Genomic DNA, 16,702 nt, shown 5'->3' with positions numbered 1-16,702 from the left:
GGGGTGCATCTTTATTTCAGTTTCCTGTGTTAATTGGAAAACCTTATAAAATGTCAAACAATCTTTGTGCTTTTATTCTTTTAAACTAACTGTAAGGATTTCAGGACTTAAATTCAGTTAAGAAGACGATACACTTTGGGGATGATTTGTGAATGAGAATTTTTTGCCAGACATAGAATCACATTATTTATTTATTTTTCTAAATCCTTCTGTTCTCTGTCATGAAACTCAGCACATCCCATTCAACGAGCTTCTGAAGCCGAAAGCCGCTTTCATCATGATTTGTCCAAACATGGAGCACCTAGTCTCAGTGCTGCAAACAACTGTCTGGTGGTCTTAAGATATGCTCCATCCATTGAAATGTTCAGAACCAGGCTGAAAACCTACATACCATCATCTCATTTACTCTATTATTATTTTACTAATTTCTGTCTAGTTTCTTTATATTATTTTTCTCTTTGTACGTAAATGAAAACATTTTTTTTTGTATATCTTCAGCCTATTTTAATCTCTTTACCTCGTTTATTCTACTCTTTTACAATCTCTTTTATTTTGCTTGTAAATTGTTCTAAACTCTGCTTTCTGATTTTAAATCCATTTGTTTTATCTCTGTTGTTTGTTTTAAATGTCCCTGTACAACACCTCCTTCATAAATAAACTGCACTGCCTTGCAGGACCTATATGTTTTTTTTAAATACACAGAATATATGTTTAAACAGTTTAATGAATATATGGTTTTTGATTTTCCTTTTGGTGTCTTACATTTTGGGGTATTGGGCCATCAACTGCTTTTGAGTAACGAAATCAAAAAGGTTTTTTAAATATAAATGTATCTTGATTATCACGGTAGTAACTTTTACTGTTACAAGTGTAACTATTACAATTAGTATTGGTATCAGTGGGATAGATTAAATACACATGGTGGTCTGTTTCCTGTTCCCTCTGGAGAGAGTTCAGTGCATGTGGGCACAGCTGTCACTCATTAGGAGCGTCACCTCCACACCTCATTCTAATGAGCACACTGTGACTCACTAAAGAATACAAGAAAAATGTAAGAAATAACTTGAAAGATACAGAATCAACATCATCTTCAGATGGATTTGGTGGATTGATAATGTTTTAAAATATTTTTCAGGAACTCCTTCCAGTTTTCCTCCATGTGTTTGATCCTGGTGACGCAGGTCATATCGTTTGGTGAGTATAAAGTTCTTTGTCGCACCGAGGTTATTGTTGAAATCAAAGTTTGTCACATAGACTTATAGAGACATTCTTTGTGTGCACTTTCTTCCAGGACACACGGATGATACACAATTTTCTATTTGTTGGATGAGTAAGAACGAGGCTCTGGAAAGGTACACACTGTTTTTAATGTTGTGCTTTTATGTGTGAAAGCTCATGCCTGACTGAGTGCATTTGAAATAGAGCCCCACGCCAAACCTCGTTCAGAAAAACACAGTTTGGTTCTCTGTTAAGCAGCAAACTTGTAGCAATGGTAAAATGCTCCTGCTGACTTATTATACTGCCCTCTTGAATTCGGCATTCATTTCAATTTATTTTATATATGTTCGATGATATTGAAATCAGGGCTGTGGACAGAACCATAATGATAATTTTAATTGTATAACACCTTTCAACCTTACAAAGAGGACAAATACAAAAAATCAATGCAAATCAATACAATGTCATGAAAATCAAAGACCTCAAACGATATGATACAAAATCTTAAGCCAATGACGGCAGATACAATTGTTTCATCTAAAAGTAAAGGTGAAACATTTTTACAAAAGAAACATAATGAAAGGTTCAGGGTGTAGTATTTAGTGACATCTAGTGGTGAAGTTGCATGTTGCAGCTGAATACCCCTCAACTCACCCTCCCCTTGCAAACCTGAAAGAGAACATGTGGTAGCCTTCAGTTGTCCTAAAAACTCAAAAGGTGTTTAGTTTGTCCAGTTTGGGCTACTGTAAAAAACATGGCGGTCTCTGTGGAGCGGACCTGCTCCAGATGTAATTATACAAATAATAATCAAGTGTGTGTTCATGTCATAAGCATGGTAGCATTAAACAGGCAATAATGTGCCAGTGCTATATTATCTTTTTATTCCTTCAGACACAATGGAAACCTCTGGCTGAATAGGACGACCCTGAAGTCCATAAGGAGGGGGGGTAGAGTAAACTCCCTGACGGTGCACCCAGCTGTAGCAAACAAGCTCACCCTGAAGTATGGAGGCACCATTCACGCATGGACTTTAACTATCTCTCCTAGTAAGCATGCAAGCTTTAATATGATTTGAGATTTATACTGACTAAGTGTATATTGTACTATAATATATTAAATGAAGTTCTATCATTTTAAGGTATAAGGCTCAACAAAATCAAAGGTCTGCCCAGACCCCTGAGGCAACCAACAAATGCCACTGAGGTACTTTCAACACAACATTCATCAAACTACAGTTTTATATGGATATTTGGTCTTTCTTTGATTTAATACTCATAATGTTACACATTCATCTTACTGTGTGTTTTAACTCCTTTCCCTTCTGCAGAGCTTCCTGGACTCGATGAGTCCCACTGACGTGTTTGCATGTGAAAACGGAACAGTGTTCTTCTACCAGGGTGAAGACTTCTTTCTCGCTGCTGGTGAGATTATTTGGTCGTTTGTGTTTAGTGTGTGGGTCTCTAAGTTGTTTCGGGTTAATGTTGTGTTCGCTGTATATCGATCAGGTCTGAGGGTTGAACCACTTCTTTTGGGAAGAGTTTAGCATTTTGGGAAACAAGGGAATTCTGTTGGATGAGATGATCAATTGGTGTGTATTATTTGAATTTAAGGGGACTGTTGAACCTTGGCAGAGTTTCCTTCTAGTTATCATCATCCACGTCTTAGTCATCCAACTACATGTGTTTATTATTGATGGTATAATATGGTTTTTAATTATTGTCTGTGCCTCCTCTAACACTTTTTATGACTGACCTGCTGTTTTCTCTGGTCCTAGGCCACACTCTGCGTCTCCCTGTCAAGATTGAGTCCAGGAGCTCCTCTATGCTGCTGCTCTCCTGGTTGGAGAACAGTCTACATACCAACGACAGCCACACTGTGACCCTGTACCGCACTGATCCCACCTCCTATGCCATAATCGGCATGGACTCTACTCGACTGGACCACTACCAGCTCATAGCTCTGGACTCCTGCAGCCCCTATGTGGCCTGTGTGGAGATTGCAGGCTCTGCCTCCTTCACCTGCCTCTCTGCTCTCACTGGTACGTACTGGTGCTGATTTAGAGGAGGGTTAGGAGTAAACACCTTCACAGTCTCTTCTTGTTTTTCTACCAGACCCAGACATTCCCAAAGACTTTGAGGTGATGTCATGGAACAGCAGCAGCATATCGTTGACGTGGGACTGTCCCGAGAACCTCAAGTACTCTCTCTTCCTCCTGACCACCTTCTACCTAAACGGCACCGACCACGTCACAGAGGAGGAGCGCCTCTGGTTAAAGGAGGACGGCTTTGCGTTCACCCTGTCCGGCCTGCAGCCCTGCAGCAGGGTCAGGTTTGGCCTACAGACCGTTTGCCAGTTAGGGGTGGAGTCCCACTACAGCGAGATGATCCTGAATGATGGAAACTCTGGTGAGTCCTGCACAGAGGTAATGGACTGACTAAATGAGCTATCGCTGGATAGAGATAACAATGGTCTCCTGTTGATGTTGAGCTCCCATTGTTTCTTTCTGTTTCTGTTTTATGAATTAGCTCTGATGAGAAAGGATGTGGAGAAAATGAACAAAAAAATACAAACCACCTTTTATCAATTGGCTCTATGAATATTAAGATTTCTTCACAATCTCCACACTGTAGAGCTGAACAGATGTTCTCTGCTCCTCAGTCTACTCCAACATCTGGGCCTTGAGTCAGTCTTCGTTTGGCCCCGACAACTACACCCTGAGCTGGGAGGTGACGAACGCCTCGTTCATCTCCAGGTTCAGAGTTTACAACGATGAGGCGCTGCACGGCACCACACTCGAGACCAACTACACTGTCGGGGGGCTGTTGTCATGCCAACAGTACGAGGCCAAGGTGGAGGCGCTGTGTGGAGAAGCTGTGCTCATGAGCACCAAGACGGTCACTGCACACACAGGTAACACAGAGGCCGATTAGCGGAGGTATGTGCTTGATTCAGAGTCATTTAGTTGGATAATACAAAAATTAATTTAGAAACATTCACGCATTTAAGAAAAATTACTGATAGACTCTTTGCCGAGTTATATTCTGTTCCCTCATAAATGCATAAAATTTCCACATTGGTATATGTGGTGCAACCAGAGACTTAGTGGTTCCTTGTAGTCTAACCATAGTGCAGTGTGAGGAAAGTATAGCTATCGTCATGTGAATGATCTTCAGTATCCTGCAGCTGAGCTTCTGGTTAGAGGTAATGAAGAATGAAAACACTTTACTATACTGTATACTAGACTTAGGGTTTTTTGTGACTACCCTGTAGTTTGGCCAACCAGCCTGCAAACAGAGGATGGAGTAAGTGTGTAGGGGCCACAGGAGGCAAAGATGCAGCGAAGTATGTCAGGTTGTTTCAGCAGCTCCCCACAATCCAGCCAGTGATGAGATTTTATAGTCATACAATTTATAATTCAGCAACCGCAGCAGATATTATCATTGTTTGTCATGGATCAGTGAGTTAAATAAGTCATTTTGCTTTCTCTCCTATTTACATTTTTGATGCCTAATGAGTTGGAAAAAGTGAAAGCAGCTAAATAAGATTTATTTTTTATTTTAAATGTCTTATCAGAACAGCTTATTGTTGACAATTGGGATTTAGATAAGAGCAAGGTCACTAATGCACCATGTGATGTATTGGTGATAAAGCTCAACTCTGTTGCTTTGGGCCTACATTGTAATGTTTTTAGATTTTCTATGTGTACAGCACAATATATAAAAAAGTATCTTTTTAAACTGTGTATCCAGGACCTCATGGTGTGTCTGAGCTCTCGTTCCGCTCTAACGACTCCACCGCCGTGTGGACGCCCGGCACCTCCCAACAGTCGGCTGTGGCCTTCCTGTACGAGCTGTCTTTGGAGAACGGCACCGCCATCCAGAGCAGCCGAGTGGCCGACGCCGAGCTGCGCCTCCCCAGGCTGGACGAGGGGAAGACCTACGTCCTGGAAGTGTGGGAGGAATGTGACGGAGAGTGGGAGTCCGAACATTCTCAGCTGTGTTTCCAGGGAGCCAATTCCTCTCTAGGGTTCCTTCTGAGGTCCGCTGGAGCTGCTGGGCCTGGTCAGGACCTAGGTCAGTCTGAGGCACCTTCCAACAGGACGTCTGTAGTTGTGTGGTATTGTTATTTTGACTCACTAGTTCCATTCATCTTGTCATCAAGATAATCCACTGAACGCTATAAGTGATAAACACGTTTTCAAGAAAGTTACAAAAGAAAAAAAACATTTATCTTTCTGAAATCTAGTTCCACATCTGATCATGATATACATAATCTTTCACAATAAACCTAACTTCTCTTATTTCCTGTTACTGTAGAGCTGGAGTTCGACTTTTACAGCTTAGGTCTCGTGATGGTGGTTCCCTGGTCCCTGCCTGAGGATCTCGAGGATGAGGCCTCAGAGCCAAGAGAGAAAATGAAGAAGATCTTCAAAGATAAGGTGTCACACACTGCAGACTCCGTTTTCATCCTAATCGTTTGCACTAATCATAGTTTATATCCAGAGGAGAGTTTTGGCGTCATAGCAACAATGACAACTCCTATCTCATTCAGAAGTCTGAGATTTACACCAAACCAATGTATATGAAATGACAACTCTGGAAAGTGAAGCCCCCTGGTGGCTAGCTGCAGTATAGAATATAGAACTCCTGTGTTGGCGCTATTTGTGGCTTTCTGTTTTTCTGTTTTTGTTTAAAGAATACAACTAGTTGAATTTTAACTTTTAGAACTTTTCAGTTAGCTGTTGGTTGAAGACACTGGGCCCCAGGTGATTTAACAGATGGGTCAGTGGGCATAGGCAGAAATGTGACGCCTGTGCAAATGGACTTTTAATTCCCTGCATAACATCCACTCCTCAGGTGCCTCAGTGGCTTTGAGTTTTTTATTCTTTTGCTTTTTCTAATCTTGTTTGAGGACAAATCGCCACTACACCCTCTCTTTGTTAACAGATAGGACATGAAAAAAACAATCACATTAGCTTACTTCTTACCTTTTTGCATGTTTGTGTCTTCAGCTGCTGGAGCTGTTGAAAGATTTCGACCATCCGGCGCGTGTGGAGCTGGCCACCGTTGAACCTGCAGAGGATCCAGACAAAACAGAGATTCTGTTCATGTCCTTTGACGCTTCTCAAACGGACGAGGACGTGCCCCTTCCTGTGGACGACCAGCTGGATCACATTCGCGCTCTGAATGCGACCAACATCACAGTCAGAGATGGGGTCATTCACTGGGACGGTGGGTGATGATGGTGAAAACCAGTGCACTCTGGTTAAATGGCACTGTCAGTCCCGCATTTCCATTAATACATCTCGTCAATTCATAATCCTCTGATTTGCTTTGGCTTTTTTTTTTGTCAGGTCAAGATCTGTGTTCCGCCTCCAAACACAAAGTGTGTCCCCGCAATTCTCTGTGCATCAACACTCTGGGCTCATTCACCTGTGTGTGCAAACATGGATTCTATGATGTGAGGGCTGTCAGCAAACCTTGGGTGGCTTCAAAACCAATCTGCAATGGTATAGTTGCACCTTTTTGATAGCTAACTACATTTACATGGCCACCAATACTCTGATATTAACCAGATTAAGACACAGAAGCAGTTGTAGGCATTTCTTTTCTTTTTAAATGTCTTTTTATAATCCGTTTTCTTTTGTCTTAGAATTAGTCTCTTTTAGAATAGGTTTCTGTATTCGGTGCTTTATTTATTTTCATTTATTTGTGCATTGTCTGTTTGGTACCGACCTGAGCAAAGTGAATTTCACTGCCTGTTCTATATCTATCTAAAGGCAATAGTCTGAATAAGATAAAGATCCTATTGGAGTTTTCACAGCATTTGGCAACATCAACATGTGACTGTTACCAACTGCTTGATGATGCAGAACCTGTTTGTGAACAAGATGGAAAAATCTAAAGAAGATTTAGCTTTTTGGAAAGAAAACACTAAGAATGGTAAAAAAAACGGTACTCGGGTATTAAACTGTTACAGGTTGGGGTCTTAAAACAGTATCAAGTAATCATGTGAGTCTTAATTAGACCATGATCTGTTCATTTAAACTGGAATATGAATGGAATATTCTATTAGGAACTCATATAAACACAATCAATAATGTCTTATTCTGAATAAGGTCACTAATTGGAATATGTGTCCATGTAAACAAATTCCAATTGATCTATAACTGGGAGCAGGGAGACTGTGATTGGTTTGTGAAGTAAAAGTACAAACATGGCCGTCTCCAAACCAGAATATCATCCTAATAGAGATGTATATAGACGTTTTGGTAACTCAAGAATCTACTCTCTTGAATCCGGAATGTATTCTCTCACACTGAAATGAATTGACAGGCATGCAGTATATTGGCCACTAGAGGAACTGCTAGTTATGGTGCTTCAACATTTAGTTATAACTGTTGTTACTCTGTTTAAACCACAATAATGGAATCAGTATTGGTGTCTACAGTGACTGTGTCCCTGCCCTCCCTCTGCTCCCCTTGTCTTCACACAGAAAATGGCCTTTTCAGCCACTGTCTGGACAAACTCATGTCTGGTGGAATAGCGAAACCCTACCTGACCTCTTACATCGGAGGAAAGGTCGACGTGAGGCTGAACGACGGGCGCTGCTCTGTGGACGAGAGCGAGACGTTCTATTACTTTCGCACCTCACGGAAATCGTCTCAATGTGGAACAGAGAGGCGGGTGAGTGACTGTGCTCAGCTGAAGGTTCTGAATGGTCAGCTTGTGTGACGGACAGATTCTGTACAAGGATGTGAGGGCAGATGAAGTACTCTTAACTGTATGTATGTTTAGAGAATATGAACAGAAGATATACATATCTATTATCTTAGCTTTATCTTATACCGGAGTGGGAATTAAAGGTGATACATAAACAACAGCAAAGATAAAGTTAGACATTTCATCAATTCAAACCTTTTTTTTCACAATCCAAAAAGCAGGGATTGAATCAACATTGATTTGTGACCAACTGGAGATAAACTATTAAGTCTTCTGGTCTGTTGTTGGGAAAAATTCCAATTCATGATAATATAATTAACACGATTCTTTCGATACTTAAACCAGTGACTCTCAGTACAAATATTAAGACCTGATCCAGGGTCATACCCCCAGTGTCATGTGATATGTAGTGACGTTTTTTTGTATTTAATTTGTGCAAATTAGTTAATTAACAAGACTAGAGGAGAGGATCTTACAAACAGTGGTGGGGAGAGAGGGCTGATCAGCCTGAATGCAAATTTGAGCTGTGATCGAAGGGTAAAGAACACTGTGATTCTGTTGGGTCCAGGTGAACAAAACCCACATCGAATACCAAAACACTTTGATGGTGACCTTGACCAAAGAGGAGAAGATTAGCCGGCGGGACCTAAAGGTTGTCTGGAGGTGTGTCTATCCTCGACATTATATTCGCAACGCACAAGTCGGCGTGGATATGGAGTGGTGAGTCATATTACATATTCCAGCGTTCCAACACTGTATCATTTCCCTAAACACATCAGAACCAGAGACTTTGTTTGAACAGTAGCATATAAGAACTCCTTTTACTTTTTTTTAACCATCCCCCAAACTCTTCCCTTCTCTTGTCGTAGGCTCTCCTCTCACTCCCTCGTGGAGTTCAACTCGTCACTGCAGCTGTATCTGACCATGACCCTGTTCACTACTGAGTCATACACAAACCGCTACACTGCTATTATATCCCTGGAGCCTGAGGACGTACTGTTCTTCCAGGTGGCTCTGCAGACCAACAACACGTTCGCTTCGGATGTGCTGCTGCAGGTGGAGTCGTGCTGGGCCACCGAGAGCACCGACCCACAGGACGCTGTCCAGGGTTTTCTGCTGCAGGATGGGTATTTTTTTTTAAATGTGACTGGCTCAAGACCAGTTTATCAGTTTCTCTGCCTCCACAGCATCATATCCTACCTGCTTTAGTTGTTTTGAGCGACAGTGACGATGAGTTTCCTCCCCTTTGCTCCAGCTGTCCCGTTGACAACACGCTCTACTGGCTCTCCGTTAACGGCCGGGAACAGAGGAGCAGATTTTCTGTGCAGATGTTCACCATGCCCAAAGGGTTGCACATCTATATTCACTGCCTGGCCAACATATGTGCTCACGATCAAGACTGTACAAAGGTAAACTGACAGCTTGTCACGGTTGAATAAACTTTACAATTACAAGTCCATACCTGTCATTATAATCACTCCTATTATCTAGATTCTTTGCACAGCGTGATCAAGTCTCACTGCTCCTCCTCCTCCAGATCTGGTCTCAACAATCTGATTTGTATTTCAAACACAATGTCTGCTGGGTGCATTTTTTCATCCAGACAGCTTGTTCCACCTTTAAACCAGGAACAGCGGTAGTCCTGGAGCCACAGACACGGTTGTGTTACACATCACATCTGTGATTCTAAAAGGCCGACATGTGATCTAAAATAACACACGGTGGTCGCCATATGCAGGCTTGTTTGGTTCAGTGTAAACAAGGACAAGTAGAGTGATCAGTCCAATCCAGTTTCCCTAAATTTCACATGTTTTGTTGTTGTTGCTGTAGAATTGCAGCAGCCAGCCGCGCAGCAAGAGGTCCGTGATCCAGATGAACAGGAAGGGGAAACCTGCCACTGTAGTGTCTGCAGGACCTCTGCTGGTCAACAATAGAGCGATGTCAGGAGACCGTTCGTCTCACTGTGAGTTTGTCTTACTGCATCACAATCTGTCGTATCTACAGTGAGTGGGAGTCCACTGCAGGGACGGTTCGATCAGAGGTTCATTCACTTTTCTGGAGCTGATGTTTACTTAATGGGGTGAATGTGCTCACAGTTTGCACATTTCAGGTTAAGGACAACATTTCCCGATGTAGTTTGTCAAAGATTTTTGTTTCTATTGGAATGTTTGATTTTTCAATTGTATTATTTAAATGAGCCAATATTGTATCCTGATAAAAACAGATCTGTTATACAGTCTGGTTTGAACTTAATGTGAAATTAACAGACATAAATGCATTATATGTACACTCTAAATACAGAGTTGTTGAAAGTAATTGTCTCATCTGTTTTGCAGGGATGGAGCACATGAAGATGATCTTCATTGTGGGCGGATTAATGGGCTTTTTGGGCATCGCCATGCTCTCAGTGATTGCAATCAAGGCCATCATGACTTATTATAAACCGCTTCAGCAGCAATAAAATACTTTCAACATCTTCAGTAAGAGTCGTGTTTACTTATGACTGTTCACCACAAAACAATGAAAACAATTGAGTTATTGTGAATTTTTTCTTTTTTTACTTATTTCACACAATATTTCTCCGAATTCAGCTCCAGTAGAGGGATACAGTCGTAGCATTCCTCATAAAACAGTAAAAGTTAACAAAAGGAGATTTGCAGGCTTAGAACAACCTGAATAATGAAAAATAAATGTTTTCATGATCATCAATCGCAAGCAAAAACGTATAAATAGTGTTGAGGGTTAGTGATCGTGTTGCAAGACTATGAAGTTATAGTGATACACTTCTGGTCAAATGTTTTATAACATCTCTGTTTTGGAAATTAAAGCATTGAATAAATACATTAAAACAATCTATTCTTAAATCCTAAATAAAACAAGCTAAATTTCTTTAACTTATTCAGCAGAGGAACACACTCAGAGATCTGTCCACAGTGGAAATGAAACACGGTTTGGAAACTTTGCTTCGACAGTGTAGCATAAGTTTTTATAAATGTGTTTCACTTGTAGGACACTTTTTTATCTTCTTTCAACCTAAAGTCAAGTTTATTTAAGAAGCACATTTTAAACAAAAAAGACAAACACCATAAAATAAAAAACAGTAAAGTAAAATATAATGGCATGAGAAGTTTATAAAATTAAACTAAGTCCAGTCAAATTTAAGGGAATTTAAAACAACCAGAGCGGAAAGATTCGAAAGAAAAATCTGTCGGGTATCTGGGTTGTTATCATAGACTGTTATATTGGAGCTTGTGTCAAGTACATTGAAGGTGACCTTTAAAGTCTTTTATGTGTTACTACACATGCTACATTGTGTTTCTCTTTTAAAACAAGTAAACATCTGGTTAAATGAAATATTCAGCTAAAGAAGAGCATGTTAGACGTGCTCACTTACACAAACTTCCATGTTTGGCAGCAAGGTGGCGCTGTGGTAATCTGATTACAAAACTTTAGAGAGCAACGTAGCGCGAAGAAGAGAACCTTGTGCGTCACTTCCACTTTCACTCAACAATGGCGTCCTCCACGACGGGAGACGGCGTGAGTGAAACACAAACTGGGAAAAAGGCTAAAAAGACTAAAAGCGAAGGTGAGTTTGATGCTGTGGAGTTAGAAACTGTCTCCTGACGCCAGGCTGGCGACTCTGTGTGAAACATGGCGGAATGGGTCTGCTCATCCCTGTGTTTAGATGTCGGGTTGTGAGACACGAGACTGGAGCTAACAAGTGTGAGCGGAGCTGGGTTGTAAACATCTGTTGTTTCATGAAACTCTCCAAAAGAAAACTAACAAACAAACTGTTTATACTCTTGAAATCGTTTAGCTGTAATGTTAGTGATCTTGGATCATATTAAAAAAAAAATGCGTTATCGCCTCTGTAAACTAGGACATGTGTCCTGTGCTCTTTGCTTCTGAGCATCAAACTCAGGCAGTTTATCGTTGCCTCGCTGTGTTCAGAGCTGGTTAACATACAGGGTGTTTATATTTATCCTACTTGTCTGTGGCTCTGTGATAAATTAGAAAATGTGGCTGCCACAGTCCTCATCTGTCTCCATCCTTTAAGTTCACTGTTGAGAATGTATCATAGCAGGTGGTTGGATTCTCTAGATTACCTTTTTTATATTTTATTGTAGTGCCAGAGTTGTTGGAAACTTACATCTGCTTGTAAAACGTTAATGACACTTAAAAGATTCTTAAGAAACAATATGTACATGCACACACGTGATATTGACAACTACACAAATTTCTCTAAAACTAGAAAAAAATGTAGTTAAAGTGATAATGCATGTTTCAAATATTCAAATTCTTGATTTCTGATATCTGTATTTGATTCTGTCCATTTCTTTAAAGCTGTTCACATTTGACTTCCAGTTGTTGCTTTAAGGCAGAGTAGCTTCAATACTAAGTATCCAGTGTAGGCATCTTTCCATTTGTAATTTGAGTTCTGGTATTTTTATACCTAAAATAATAAATTTTGGTTGATGTCCTGGTTTTATTTGGATTTATATTACGTTTTTAGTAATGGGAAGAAAGACAAAATATGTGCTTTATTGAGTGATGTCATTATTATGGAGGAGTCTGTGTTTGAGTGACTTGGAGTAAAAAAATCTTGTTGTGACTTACCTTGGTTCTGATGTCTGTGTCATGCAGTGGATGAATCTGAACTCCTCACTGTTCCCGATGGATGGAAAGAATCGCCCTTCACCAAAGATGACAACCCCCGTGGTCTCCTGGAGGAGAGCAGCTTCGCCACCCTCTTCCCCAAATACAGAGAAGCCTATCTGAGAGAGTGCTGGCCGCTTGTGGAGAAGGCTTTAGGAGAGACTGTAAGTTTCCTCTTAGAACACAATGCACTGAAAACAGACCAACACTCCCTGTTGTACCGGAATAAATATGTCTGCAGGCAATAGGAATTTGTTTTCATTGGTCGCTTACATAGATCCATAAATGACGTCAGACACTGATAACTTATTCCTTCTTAATCAATTCCATCTGTATTTTGTACTTAATAGATTATTAAACCATGTCATCTCTTGATTGTGTGGATGATTTTATTAATTGATGGATTCTTTTGACATTAAATGCATATTGTGGTTGTTGCAGTTTGGGTCACGTGAGGTGGAGGACATGGACAAATGTTTAGAAGTCATTAATTAATGTGTCATTCCAGCTGAAATATTAAAAGTAAATCTGAATAAATACATGTAATCTTTCCTTCCTCGTCAGACTAAGTTGTAGGTCTGTACTATGTAGTTCAGCTATTGCTTCTTGACTTCAAGCTGTTTTAATCCTGTGTGATGTTGATTTATGTTTCTCTCAGTACATAAAAGTGTCTCTGGACCTGATTGAAGGCAGCATGACAGTTAAAACCACTAAGAAAACGTTTGACCCATACGCCATCTTAAGAGCCAGAGACCTCATCAAGCTGCTGGCCAGGAGTGTCCCGTTTGAACAGGTGATGATCACTATGCTCTCACACATGATATGTTGGGTTGTGGTCAGCTGATTTCTCGGTGCAGTGTTTTACATTTTGTTTTCTGAAGCTCACATGCCTTTACTTTGACAAACACTCACAGCAGTAACAGCTGCTGTGGTGTCTGATTATTACGTTGCTCTGTTACCCCTTCATGTTGTTGTTTTTACTTCCAGGCTGTTCGGATATTACAGGATGACGTGGCCTGTGACATCATCAAAGTCGGAACCCTGGTTAGGAACAGAGAGCGGTTTGTGAAGCGAAGACAGCGGCTGATCGGTCCCAAGGGTTCCACCCTAAAAGTGAGGATCATACCAGGGTTCAGCTTTTATCGAACACATATCTGTCGGGCTGCAGCACTTCTACTTTCTTAATTTGTTCTTGACCCGAGAATTAAGACTGTGGGCTCCAGTAACTTAATTCCATCACTTCAAACAACAACAATAAAAGCAAGAACACATTTTATTCTTGTTGGTTATTTCTTCGAATGTGACCTATGAGCTGGTATCCTAAAATAATAGAGAAGGCTGAAGTGCTGAAAAACGTAAAGAACACAGCCTCAGTTTTTACTGGGTTCTTTCACTCTACTTTGTCTCTGGTGCATTTCATTGTAAATCTCTCTAGGGGGCAGCATTTCCTCTAATAAGCTACAGTATCTGACTGTATTAATGGAACAATTAATCAATGCTGTTAACTTTGCTCTCCTGTTTCTTCCCTCCAGGCATTAGAGCTGTTAACCACCTGCTATGTGATGGTGCAGGGCAACACGGTGTCGGCCCTGGGGCCTTACAACGGCCTGAAGGAGGTAAGAACCCACCTCTGACTCCTGATTGGAGTCCATCTACTTATCTGTTGAACCTACCACTTATTAGATATTTAACCTTAATATTGAAATCAGAATAGCACATTACTCAAAGAAATAAGGACGTAGAAGCGTTTTTAAAAAAGTTTTCTCCTTTGTTCAGGTTCGCAAAGTGGTGATGGACACCATGAAGAACATCCACCCCATCTACAACATCAAGGTACGTTCAGGCTGCTGAAGGAAACGCAGCTGCTTAGAGGTGTTCTGCCACAGCAGCAGTACTGCTCCGACTTGCACAGGCTGCCTTCATGCCCAATGAAGATATTTTCCATCCTTGTTCTTGATGTCGTGATTGAAATAAATCTCTCTGGGTTTGTAAGCCAAGGCTGGCTCGACCTGGAGCTGAGGGCATGTAAGAGGCACCTGTGTACTTCTGTAGTGACAGCCAGTGTTGATAAAACTGCAAACAAGACATAAAGTGTGACAGTGCATCACCAGCAAAGTGTCCCATTTTGTCCTCCACTCACTCCTCGTCCCCTCTTTCCTTATTGGTTTGTTTGGCATCATCAGACGCTCATGATCAAGCGGGAGCTGTCCAAAGACCCTGACCTGCGGGTTCAGAGCTGGGAGCGCTTTCTGCCCACGTTCCGCCACAAGCACCTGTCCAAGCGCAAGCAGCCCAAGAAGAAGAGCGTGAAGAAGGAGTACACACCGTTCCCTCCACCGCAGCCAGACAGCCAGGTCAGCACACGCTTGAAACTACATTTCTCTAAAACTACCTCAGCATTGTGCAAGGAAGAATGGTTGGCTTGTTTTTATCAAGTAGCATATCACATACTCATATTTGTACTGTGCTATAAACCACTAACACAGGTATTATGTAAGTCAAGATGATCAAAATCTGAAGATGGAATTCATTGTAAACTATTAATAGAAGGAGCTGAAGGAAAAATCCTGTAATTATTCAAACACATTTTAACATTTGTTTCATCTTTGTAGGTTGACAAAGAGCTGGCCACAGGAGAGTTCTTCTTGCGTGAGAGCGTGAAAAAGAGGAAGAAGATGGAGGAAATTAAGGTGAGTCATCCCGGAGTGTCTGTTCACACGACTGAGACGACAGGAACAAAGTCCAGCCGTCCTCGAGCTGGGGTTTTACAAACTTAAAACTCAATCAGCTCTGAGTGTGACGGCTCTGAATGGAGGCCCAGCCCACGAGTATTATCAGGGCTTCAGAGTATCAAGGGGGAGAAAGAAAAAAGTTGCCAGAGAGCAGGTTAGCTTCACAGAGGACATTACCATGGTAACCGAGTCAGACTTTAAGGGATCTCAGGCAACTTTTTAAGATTTCACTAAAGCCAGTTTCTCTAATGCACCTCAGCCGGTCACCTTGTTTCTTTCATTGAAGCTAGTTTAGCATGATCTAATTATATGTTGCATTTTAAACCTGTGAAAGAGGCTCGCCCTGAACCGCTGAAGAAATAATGACTGTCATTGTTCCTCTTTCTCAGGTCAAACAAGCAGAGGCGCTGACCAAGAAGCAGGAAGAGCGGAACAAAGCTTTCATTCCTCCGAAAGAGAAGCCTTTAATGAAGAAGACCACGAAAGGTAGAACCGCAGAAACAAGCCTTTATCTGAATACAAAACGTGCCTGAAACTGATAGTATGACTAACCCACGTTCTGACTGTGTCACAGCTCCTACAGACGGTAAGCTGGACATCAATGCCATCAAGGAGAAAGTACGAAAGGCCAAAACCAAGAAGCTGGGAGCTCCGCCAGTGAACCCAGCTCCCCCTCCCACAGACAAGAAGAAGAAGAAGAGCAAATCGAAAAAAAGCAGAGGCTAATCCCAGGCTGACCGCTCCACTGTCGTTACATATGTGATGTGATACGTGTTGGACGGAGTAAGGACTCACACAGAGAGGATGGAGCGTCAGACAAGCTGTGTGTGCTTTCATCTAAACAAACAAACTGTCACAGATGTTTTATTGAACTATGTTGTGATGAATCTCTTGTTTATTCCTGTATATTCTCTCTCTGAAGACCAAGTGTTTGACACTCCTGTCTCCCTCACCTTTTGTCTTCTATTGATCACAATTGCCCAGATTTTGTTAGGTCAGGTCAGTATTTAAATATGGAAAAATATATTTTTCTCTTTAATAAAGACTGGTGTGTGTACAGGAGTCGGAATCAGACAGAGAAAACTTGCCTCTTATTTTTATGCCTCCGGGCTGCAGACAGCCAGTGGCCAGAGACATGAGAGACATCCTAGTGAACGTATTATCACAGTAATGCCTTGAGGGAATTTCCTCAAATTTGGTTCAAATGTTCACTTGGACTCAAGGATGACCTGATACGATTTTGGTGGTCAAAGGTCAAGGTCTCGCTGTTCTTGTGAGCGTGATGAATCCGGAACAGCCATTGGGGAATTGCATCACATCTGGCACCAACATTCTTATATGAATCTGGAAATAAATGATGTGGGAAACTGAACT

At 41.3% G+C, this 16,702-nt stretch overlaps 2 protein-coding genes across 2 annotated transcripts; both read left to right on the top strand.

Annotated features, from left to right (window-relative positions):
* Positions 1 to 928: 928 nt before the first annotated feature.
* Positions 929 to 10,420, top strand: LOC118101637. Its single transcript, XM_035147554.2, has 19 exons — positions 929 to 1,051; positions 1,136 to 1,194; positions 1,292 to 1,352; positions 2,110 to 2,264; positions 2,357 to 2,421; positions 2,546 to 2,639; positions 2,993 to 3,256; positions 3,330 to 3,623; positions 3,877 to 4,128; positions 4,968 to 5,291; positions 5,535 to 5,656; positions 6,230 to 6,449; positions 6,572 to 6,727; positions 7,714 to 7,904; positions 8,509 to 8,660; positions 8,810 to 9,067; positions 9,196 to 9,349; positions 9,771 to 9,903; positions 10,277 to 10,420. Coding segments are annotated over exons 1-19 (3,081 nt in total). The 5' UTR covers positions 929 to 1,049; the 3' UTR covers positions 10,402 to 10,420.
* A 1,001-nt stretch (positions 10,421 to 11,421) lies between these two features.
* Positions 11,422 to 16,700, top strand: krr1 (KRR1 small subunit processome component homolog). Its single transcript, XM_035147975.1, has 10 exons — positions 11,422 to 11,526; positions 12,585 to 12,760; positions 13,255 to 13,389; positions 13,584 to 13,709; positions 14,129 to 14,212; positions 14,373 to 14,429; positions 14,780 to 14,950; positions 15,209 to 15,286; positions 15,718 to 15,814; positions 15,903 to 16,700. Exons 1-10 carry the CDS (start codon positions 11,451 to 11,453, stop codon positions 16,052 to 16,054), a joined length of 1,152 nt encoding a protein of 383 aa, XP_035003866.1. The 5' UTR covers positions 11,422 to 11,450; the 3' UTR covers positions 16,055 to 16,700.
* Positions 16,701 to 16,702: the final 2 nt, after the last annotated feature.

Source organism: Hippoglossus stenolepis, chromosome 22 (genome assembly GCF_022539355.2).
Source record: "Hippoglossus stenolepis isolate QCI-W04-F060 chromosome 22, HSTE1.2, whole genome shotgun sequence".
NCBI lineage: Eukaryota > Metazoa > Chordata > Actinopteri > Pleuronectiformes > Pleuronectidae > Hippoglossus > Hippoglossus stenolepis.
This window is presented reverse-complemented; position numbering and strand designations above follow the sequence as displayed.